This window comes from Triticum aestivum, chromosome 6D (genome assembly GCF_018294505.1).
Source record: "Triticum aestivum cultivar Chinese Spring chromosome 6D, IWGSC CS RefSeq v2.1, whole genome shotgun sequence".
NCBI lineage: Eukaryota > Viridiplantae > Streptophyta > Magnoliopsida > Poales > Poaceae > Triticum > Triticum aestivum.
The window spans coordinates 327254615-327264449 of record NC_057811.1 but is presented as its reverse complement, the minus strand read 5'-3'; the positions used below and the strand labels follow the sequence as shown (position 1 = coordinate 327264449).

Below are 9835 nucleotides of genomic sequence, written 5' to 3'. Positions count from 1 at the left end.
AATCCAAGCAACTGCATTACTAAAAAACAACTATGGAAAAATTGCCCTAGCAAAACCAAGCAACTTGGTTCTGGTCTGCATTAGTACTTAGATTGTCTGCTTTAGGCAGAAAAAATGTATGACCAACTTGAATAGGCTTTGTGGACAACTATCTGATCCCCCTCCCCATGCAACTTATCTATTCTAGCAAAAATCCAAAACAACTCAATTATAAAGAAAACACAAAATAAAAAATTTGTTCTAGTAAAAAAACTCAAGCAACTTTCTAGCAAAACCAAGCAACTGCATTACAAAAAACACAAATGCAAAAGCATGTTCAAAACTAATCCGAGCAACTGCCCCTACAAATCACGAGAACTTAACAATGATAATTAATTGCCTAGCAATGATGACCGGTTGCATGTCATCGCTAATTAGTTGGCTACGGTACTAGTAGAAGTTGTCTGTCGGTGTAGCTCATGTTGCCTATACTCTAAAACATAGTGTTAGCATCCTCGATAGTGGGGTAGACAACTTATATGTGAATTTAGTGAACATGATAGTCATGGGAGGCAACTTATAAGGACTTCTCGTTGATAGGCAACCATAGTAGGCAAACTAAGAAAAGTTGCTTTACTATAGCACTAAAGTTGCCTCTGCAGCACCCAAAGTTGCTCTAACAAAAGTTCGTCTAGTTTCGAAGAACTCGTCACAAATAACCCGAAGGTGAAAACGAATCTAAATTCCGATACTCAAATAAAAAGTTATGACTTTTAAAATTTTATAAAACCCAAATAAATGCATGTATTTTTTCTTTCTTGACTTGTGCAAAGTGGAGAGCGTTCCAAGCGACGAGGACCAGATAGTTTCTATCTTTGTAGTTTAATGATGACATGGGATGCTAATTACCTTTTATGATAGGTCTGCTCGGATGCACCCCATGCTGTGTGAATTTTTTGTTGTGTAGCGCGTACGCTCGGTTAACCCAATTAGTGCAGCTGCACTAATAAGCATTTTGGATTTTTCAGATAATAAAAGTGCTAAGCTTAGAGAAACTCCGTCACCAAATTATCCAGACCGGAACGTTCGGACAATTTTAGCCATTCAACAGCTGTCATCAAAATTGTCCGGACGTCCGAAAAATCGCCATCAAATTGGGTTCGGGGCACCCTCGGCAGTGGGCACTTCCTGCGCGTGGGCAGTGGGCAGCAGTAGCCAGTACTAGCAGGGAGGGGAACAAGTGTGAGGACACCCATAGTGGATATCAGATGCATCACACGGTGAACGGACCTCAGCTGATTGTCCCGTCACAAGCAGCAAAACTTATAGGGGCGTGCGGGTGATCCAAGCCTACATTTCATCGGCTTATTAAGCTATCAATCGATAGAGGTCGTTTCACACAAAAAGAAAACTATCGATGATATTAACTGCTTGTGACTGAGCTGATGGTCGTCAGGGCTTTGCGGTGCCGTCGCTCTTGGCAGCCGGAGCCTTCTCCGCAGCAGAGGTGAATGACACCGGGCGGTGCGGCTGGTCATCCACTACCAAGCTCAGCACCTCAGGCCGAGAGTAGTGGCCCACCACGTCAAAATCAAACTTGGCCCGGACGATCTCTCCCATGTCTGCACAAGAAGGCATTTCATCAGAATCTTTCGGGACCAACTGCATGCGGGAATAAGTACAGTAGAGTAGAACCGGGTACAGAAACGTAGTATGCTGCACAAAGAGCATGTATCTGGTTACTGTCTTACCAAGGTCGGCTGTGATGAGCGCCTCTCCATCGTAGTTGGGACCTGCCAGGACTTCGCCTGACGGCGAAATGATAACACTGCCTCCAGGGCAAACAACGGTGTCCGGAGAAGGCTCTTCTCCCAAACCGGCAAAGGCGTACTCGGACGGCGGAGGGTAGTCCTGTCTGCGGCAGAACTGGTTTGCCGACAACACGAAGCATCCCCCCTCCATGGCGATGTGTGTCATGGAAGCTTGCCAAACTGGCCTTGAATCAGCCGTGGGAGCGCAGTATATCTCAATCCCTGCACACAACACAAGATGTGTTTGGAAAAACTCAAAGCAGTGCCAGTGCATATCTTCTACTACATTAACCTATCTGGCTTGTACACAGGGATGTATTTCAAGGTTATCAACTTATCATCTCATGAGGCCATGGCACTTCCAAGAATGCTGGCTCTAGGCTTTTTATTAGCATACATGAAAAGCCTTACCTTTACCATACAGTGCTGTCCTCAAAAGTGGCATCTTATTTTCCCAGCAAATAAGGGCTCCAATCTTTCCAAGTGGAGTGTCATACACAGGAATTGTTGATCCATCTCCAAATCCCCATATTATCCGTTCTAATGCCGTCGGCATGAGCTTGCGGTGCTTACCCAGGTACCGACCTAGAGGGTCAAAGAAGAGCACTGAACAATACAGTGTGTAACCTTCTCTCTCAATCACACCCATTACCAGAAAGACCTTATATTTCCCAGCCATAGCAGCTAAACGTGTCACCTCTGGACCTGCAGGTTCTTCTGTCAGTAACAACATACACAGTGCTAGTCGAAACAAACCATATGTCGACACTTGAGAGTAATGAAATAGCTGAAAAACTTGTTAGCTGAGCTAAAATAAAAATAGAACATAAATGGAATATTAAAACAATTAACATGTAAGATGCAGAGTTGCTCGGTGACAATCAACGGCAGAGATTGAAGAACATGACCAGAAAATTTAGCTGGAGCTGCAGAACCAGGTATGAGGTATCAAATTATCAATGATCTACGGTAGACGGTTGTCCATACTTTTTGGGAAATTATATTCATAAACTGCATCAGGAAGACAACGAACGACCAGATACTAAGACTTTTTTTTTCTCAACAAACTAACTCGATGTCTAGCTTTGAGGATTTCATCCAACAATTTCTTCCTTCTCCGAACCCCTTGACAGTCTATTAGGAACCACATTTCTGTAGTGTTCACCGAAGTATGTGAAAAGATATTTGATTTTCCATTTCACAACCAAAGAGTGCCATGAAGAATGTGCATTTGCAAAAATCAGTTCTTCCTCTGCCCAATACTAAAAAGGCATGACTCAGTTCTAAAGCAATTATTGATATGCAGATATGCTTCATGCTAAAGATGAAAAAAGCAGATGTCAGCTGTTCTCCAAATTACACATATGTCAGACACAAAAAAGAGACTAAAAACAGGAGCAGTTCAAGGAAAAATATATTAGGAAGATAATGCCTTAAAAGTTAACAATAGTCAACAATAAGAATAGAATATAATAGTCCATTACATTCTCACGTACCAGGCACGTCTATGGCGGCTGCATAATACTTCTGGAATTCACGCTTTCCTTTGTCTTTTGGATTAGTGATACTAATACTGATCCCAAAGCCAAAGGTGGATCCGCGAGGATAACCACCAACAAAAGCTTCCGGGAACACCACCAACTGTGAACCATATCCAGCAGCCTCTGCTATTAATCTCTCTGCTTTATCTGCGGTGGAAATAACGATATTACCAAAAGATACACATAGCCTATGCTGATAAATAACCATCTGGTCCTCCAAAATGTTAGTACTGACGCGCGGCGCGGGTCGATCTTTACGGAGGCCAAGCACATGTATCCAGAAAAAACAAACTATGAATTATGTCCCCGTGCCAGGCAATTGCAGAGGTGGTGGACATGAGAGATGCGACCATGATGTGGCAGCATACTAGAATGAAAACTGGGAAGTGCAGCGGTTTCATCGTTTTATTTGGCTTGGTACAGTAAATCTCTGTTAGGTTATGTCGATAGTGGTTTGAAAAAAAGAAAGGAACATCCTCGCTTCCCTTTAAACTTCCCATAACGCTAGCTAGCTTCATTTGACATCAAAAAGTATAAATACATGGTCAATAACAAGCCTTGAAAGAAGATATTAGTTTTGAGTGATGACCATTGCTGCCTGCAGGCCACAATACTTTCAGCTGTGTGAATCAAACAGAACGAATATACAAGTCTAATTTTCGTACGCAGAAAACCAAGGAAGCACGAACAAGCTAAGACAAGGCTTATGCATCAAAATCAATGGATACAAGAGACAATGATCATTAACAGCCGTCTCCACCATTGCATTACTAATTTGCTATGTTTTGCAGCGAGATGGCAACCTTTTCTACCACTATAGACGCCCTAAAGATGCAAACAAGAAGATTTGCCAATCATGGCAAAGCAACGGTGTATAACAAACTGGTGGTTCCCATTGACAGAGAACACCAAGTCATCACAGCACCCGCGGATCACTCTGAAATGAACTGCGCCGAGAAAAGTTTAGACGCCATCATCTCCATGATCTCATCTCAGCTGATGGCAACTATAACTAATTATCCAACACGCTGGTGATTCTTCCAGAGGTAATCGAGCAGCAACAGGGCGGCTAACGAAAGAATTAAGTGGTTCGTTTAACAAGGCAGGGGAACCGGCGCGCGGGTAGTTATACCGAGAGTGGCGGGGGTGTCGTAGAAGACGGTGGAGGCCTGCACGACGGTGGCTCGCACGATGGTGGCGCTCTGGTCGGCGCCGCCGTTCATCTCCACCTCGGCGATCACCGGCGCGCCGCCTGAGCCCGAGGGAACCAGAGCCATCAGTGTGGGCCCGGGAAACTCTCTCGATCGATCGCGCTACTTCCGACGCTGAGGCTTACGGACGAACTGGAGCTTGATGTGGAAGTTGGATTGGAAGCAGAGGTGGGCATTGGAGGGGAAAGCGGGGATGGTGGGGACCGGGGAGCGCCGGAGCGGGTGAGTGAACTACTACTATACAAAGAGAGCGCCAATCAATCCACGGCTCCACGCTGGTGTGAGTGTGACAGTGGTTGTTAGTACGACGACAAAGCGGAGGGAGTTGAATTCCACAGCGCATGATTGATGCTTCTAGGCCTCTCTTGCCTTGTCCGGTTATTTTCTTATTTTCCAAGCATTGTCCAGCCTTGTCCTCTCTTTTTCTGAACAGCTGTCTCGCTGTTTCCAGCTTCTAAATTGTCTTCCATTGATAAAATGATTCGCACTCTCTCTGTGAAGAAAATATAAAAGCGTTTATGATCTAAACGCTCCTATATTTCTTTACGGAAGAAGTAATTTTTAACAATGTCTACCTGTTTCCTTTATATATACGCGGCTAGCCATCACCTGTTTGTTCTCTAGCGATCGCGAGCGCCTAAATAAATTCGGAAGCCCTGATGCCGGATACTGGTATCTGTTCCAGTGATTGAATCAAATCGAAGATTTTTTTTTGAAAAAACATACAATGGGAAGGTGATGTTCGGTAAGCATCCACATCCCTGTATGCTAACAAGATGTTAAAGTTGATAGAAATTGTATATATGGCGGCCGGTGACTACCGAGTGAGAGTGTAACAGCAAACCAGTAGAGAATCTTTACAAGAAATATATGAAGCCACAATTATTGTTGTAATGCCGACAAAGACGTTGGACGAGAACTTTGTTATACACGACTACGGAAGACTACTGGACATCAGGTCTTCAAACTATCGTCCCTCTTTGCGCCTCGAATCTTATCCCACAGTAGAGGTGAAAGACACGGCGTGCTTCGGTTCGGTCTTCACAGTCAAGCTCAGCACCTCAGGGCGCGCGTAGTGTCCCACGACGTCGAAATCAAACTTGGCTCGAACAATTTCTCCAAGGTCTGCGAAACAGAACACCAAGTTTCTAGTAAGAATTTATATGCTTGTCATGTTTCGGTCACAATATGGATTTATGTAGGTGATAGCTGCAATACTGATAACTGTAGATTACTGAAAACATATGAATAGATAAATCCATACACCGTGTCGTACTGCGTATAAGTACCCAAAATGATACGAGTATGTGTTTAGCATAGACTTGGGAGTCATCGGTTTCTTCTTACCCAGGTCAGCTGTGAGGAGGGCCTCGCCTTCATAGTTGGGACCTGCCAACACTGTCCCGGATGGCGAAATGATGGCGCTCCCTCCAGGACAAACAGCGGTTTCTGGGGATGGCTCCTCCTCATGGCCACCAAAGGTATACTCAGGCGGGGGAGGAAAGTCTTTTCTGCGGCAGAACTGGTTTGCTGTCAGAACAAAGCATCCCCCTTCAAGCGCAATATGTGTCATGGAAGATTGCCAACTTGGCAGCGCATCCGCAGTGGGAGCACAATATATTTCAACACCTGGATAAGCATAGGAGTGCACGTCAGGGAAAATATAAACTCAACAACATGTCATGGTTCGTTGTCAGCATTTATCTCTAGTTTTAGATTTCATGCTGCCATTCTTTTGTACGTTAATGCGTTGAGCCAATCTAGTAACTCTTACGTGGGATCTCAGTTTCTGCCAATAAATATTCAATAATCTTGATACGGAGGAAGTGTTGAAGTTGGGAAACATATTACATCGCAAGAACTCGGAATACCTTTGGCATACATCGCTGTCCTGATAAGTGGCATTCTGTTCTCCCAGCAGATGACGGCACCTACCTTTCCAAGTGGAGTATCATAAACAGGTATGGTAGATCCATCTCCACACCCCCAGAATACTCGTTCCAGTGCGGTAGGCATGAGCTTGCGGTGCTTTCCTAGGTACTTTCCCAGAGAATCAAAGGAGAGCACTGTATTGTAGAGTGTGTAGCCTGCCCTTTCAACAACCCCAATCACCAAGAAGACATTGTATTTTCCGGCCAATGCAGCTAAGCGGCTAACCTCTGGGCCTGCATTTGTCGTGCATGCTCACATTACTTTTTCACTATGCTCTGTTGTGATGATTTGGATTAAAAAATCAAATGTACGTGAATAATGAATTACGCCATCGACCAGGCACATAACAAAGAAAGTTAACAAGGTCAAAATCAAAGGTTTTGTCAATTATGGAGCTCTACTTTTTTTGGAAGAAGAGCTCTACTTCTTGAAATGCTGTAAAGCACGGAAAAGGGAACCAAATATCATGCACACTTCAGCTCAGTAATACCAGTTGTAACTTATCAGCTTGTGGTCTGAACAGCAAGTTTGAGGGTTTTTTCCATGATTGCTTTTCCATTTTTCAACAATGTAGGAAAAAGAAGTGATACATAGTCTTACATTATTTTGTGGTTTATACTTCATATCTAGCACTAAACTGTTCGAATATGTTGTCAATGTAACTGTAACACATCAAAAAATAATTGTGTGCTTCAAAAATTTGTAGCTCAACATATGGATTGAATCTACAGTTCCAAAGCCGAACACAATAGTTTGATTCTAGGTGTATTTCTATTTATCAAAAGCAAAATGCACACTAGGAAATGATAAGCATCAAGCAAAATGATGAAGCACGGCGACTATTGTGAAAAACAATGTACAGTGAGTATATATATTGACAGTATCTTGGAATACCAGGCACATCTATGGCAGCCGCATGATACTTCCGAAAGTCTTCTTTTCCTTTGGCAGATCGACTGCCAATAGTCAGTCCAAAGGTAGACCCATGAGGGTAGCCACCAACAAAGACTTCTGGAAAAAGAACCAACTGTGAACCATATCCAGCAGCCTCCGCTATCAATTTCTCTGCTTTATCTGTCGACAATGCATTTACAAAATTAGCAGCAACAAAACATTGTCCAGTCCTGTAAGGAATTCATGTAAATAAATGGAGTACAAGATATCCTACCAACATGCATTTCCTATTTCAAATCCTTGAACTCTTTTGGCGTAATACTGTATTTATTTATTTTATTCTTCCCTCGATTTGGTGGCACAGCGTTTATTGCAGTTAAGTCATTAATGACTTTGTTAATTAAAAGACTAAGAAAAATGATACGAGGCCTCAACTCTCCAATAGATCTTGCTTAATAGGGAAGAACATAGAAATAAAAAGAAAAAACATGCAAGAAAACAAATAGATAATCGAATTTTATCGACCCAAAAGGAATCTCTCAGTAGGAGACTGCAAGTTAGTGTTCGCTTTCTTAAAGATTGACATCACAGCTCTGTGGCAAAACAAACAAGTTTGGTACTGACTTCTATCCAATGCTCCTTCCGCATAACCACAAAGTGTAGAGCAATAATTGCTTCCATTCCACACATGTATAATTGAGAGAAAAAAAAAACTGGCATGAACATCTGTCCCCTTGGTATCCAAAGTGGATAGTTTATACTTTATACCACACCAGCACACAAACAACTTGTTTTCCGAGCAAGAAAGACTGGGACTTAGTAAATTGCCACTAAGAAAATTACACCAACTACTATTGAAGAGAAGCTATCAATTCCGTTTTCATCTAGTCCACTAACGTTGAGAAAGCAAGGCAATTCCTTTGTATATACATCCAAGATCACAATAAGAAGGGAGAATAATATTACAGATCGGCGCACCATCCTTGCGATTCGAGGCATCAGTCTGATCGATTACAACAAGGCAAGTTCGTGCTAGTGAGACAAGAAGGCAAACACCTAGCGCTCAACACCCGATCCAAACAGACACACGAGCGAGACAAATGATCGAACACCATACGGGCTATACTAGCAACAACAGTAAACAAGAGGGTCGGAGCACGCACCGAGCGTTGCAGGGGTGTCGTAGAACACGCTGCAGGCCTGCACGACAGTGGCCCGCACGGTAGTGGCACCCTGATCGGCGCCGGCGTTCATCTCCACCTCCGAAATCACCGGCCCGACGCTCGCGGGGGACAAAGCCATCGCCGACGAGCAGGAACGGCGAGAGATCGAGCGGACTGGGAGGGGGATGCCGTGGGGGGTGCGGGCTTACTTGTCGTGCTTCCTGCGTAGGTAGTCGCGGACGAATTGATCGCGGGCGAGCGTGCGCGCGCGCTGGGGCTCGATGTGGACGTAGGAGAGGTGAGCGCCGTAGGTGAGGAGCCCCGCGCCGAAGGCAAAGAGTGCGACGGTGGATAGCAGCTGCCGGGGAGCGGATGGGGAGCACCAGCCCATTCGTGGGGAGTTTGGTGGCGACTGGCGACTTTTAAAGGCAGGGCCAACGAGGAAGAGAGAGGAGAGGAGGAGGATGACGAGTTGACGATTGACTAGTCCTATAGATCTTCATCTCTCTTGGACTTGAGTATGTGATCTCGTGGAGTACTTTCGCATTTTTTTTTAAGATATACTTACACACATACATTACTTGTATTCGTTATAGTAACGACAGAGAGATGAAAGGCATACAAGCAACAAAAAATAAAAAAGATACAAGCCGTTGTACTATTGTATACCGTCCTTACCAACTACCAAGCACCCACGACCTTTGTTGTCATCGAAGAAGGGGAGCACCCGAAGCTGGTCCACATCGAAACCCCTAGGCAGGAGGCGTTAAGGAGCCTCACCGAAAGGCTGGATCTAACCCGATAAGGAACATCGGCCGAATAAGCCCTCCGAGCCCCTTCAACACCGGATCCAGGGCCAAGCAAATTCGCCCTTCACCAGGCGGTTAGATCCTCCACCGTCTTCTGCATGTTCGTAACAGTCATCACCGTCACCCTCCAAGAGCAACCCATCACGCCAAGGCACAGCGCCAGATCGAAGCCGCCCCAACATTTTGGACTCCACAAGCCTCTCGCAGGTGCCAACAACACCTCCGACGAGCAGGAGCATGGGCTGGAAGATAATTATTCCTATGAGCACCATCGGCATCAGCTCCGTCATGACACCGATGGAGGAAACTCAAAAAATCTAGAAACCATAGGACTTCTACACGCCCGAACGAGAAACCTGCCCCCCCCCCCTTCACGACGCCAAGACGGCGGTCGAAGAGGAAGGAGAGCGGAGGAATCACATGTAGCGCTCTTGGATCTGGAGGAACTGTCGGTTCCTTTTGATCGCGAGAGGAAACAGTTCCTGGTGAAACGGG

The 9835-nt window shown here is 44.8% G+C and overlaps 2 protein-coding genes across 2 annotated transcripts; both read right to left on the bottom strand.

Moving 5' to 3' along the window:
- Window positions 1–1319: 1319 nt before the first annotated feature.
- On the bottom strand, window positions 1320–4812 carry LOC123144909 (bifunctional nitrilase/nitrile hydratase NIT4). The gene is made up of 5 exons (XM_044564166.1): window positions 4464–4812; window positions 3287–3478; window positions 2202–2495; window positions 1731–2012; window positions 1320–1601 (listed from the first exon to the last, which is right to left on the bottom strand). The coding sequence occupies exons 1-5, from the start codon at window positions 4606–4608 to the stop codon at window positions 1432–1434; spliced, it is 1083 nt and encodes a 360-aa protein (XP_044420101.1). The 5' UTR covers window positions 4609–4812; the 3' UTR covers window positions 1320–1431.
- Window positions 4813–5321: 509 nt separating this feature from the next.
- LOC123144908 (bifunctional nitrilase/nitrile hydratase NIT4) lies at window positions 5322–8953 on the bottom strand. The gene is made up of 5 exons (XM_044564165.1): window positions 8532–8953; window positions 7369–7548; window positions 6414–6707; window positions 5890–6171; window positions 5322–5667 (listed from the first exon to the last, which is right to left on the bottom strand). The coding sequence occupies exons 1-5, from the start codon at window positions 8668–8670 to the stop codon at window positions 5537–5539; spliced, it is 1026 nt and encodes a 341-aa protein (XP_044420100.1). The 5' UTR covers window positions 8671–8953; the 3' UTR covers window positions 5322–5536.
- Window positions 8954–9835: the final 882 nt, after the last annotated feature.

Excerpts from the sequence above, each read along its gene's own strand:
- LOC123144908 (XM_044564165.1), bottom strand. The coding sequence starts at position 8,670 with ATGGCTTTGTCCCCCGCGAGCGTCGGGCCGGTGATTTCGGAGGTGGAG. Across the intron at positions 7,549-8,531 it reads CGACACCCCTGCAACGCTCG|ATAAAGCAGAGAAATTGATA; the intron begins GTGCGTGCTCCG and ends CATTGTCGACAG. Across the intron at positions 6,708-7,368 it reads GGCTGCCATAGATGTGCCTG|GCCCAGAGGTTAGCCGCTTA; the intron begins GTATTCCAAGAT and ends CGACAAATGCAG.
- LOC123144909 (XM_044564166.1), bottom strand. The coding sequence starts at position 4,608 with ATGGCTCTGGTTCCCTCGGGCTCAGGCGGCGCGCCGGTGATCGCCGAG. Across the intron at positions 3,479-4,463 it reads CGACACCCCCGCCACTCTCG|ATAAAGCAGAGAGATTAATA; the intron begins GTATAACTACCC and ends TTTCCACCGCAG. Across the intron at positions 2,013-2,201 it reads GACAGCACTGTATGGTAAAG|GGATTGAGATATACTGCGCT; the intron begins GTAAGGCTTTTC and ends TGTTGTGTGCAG.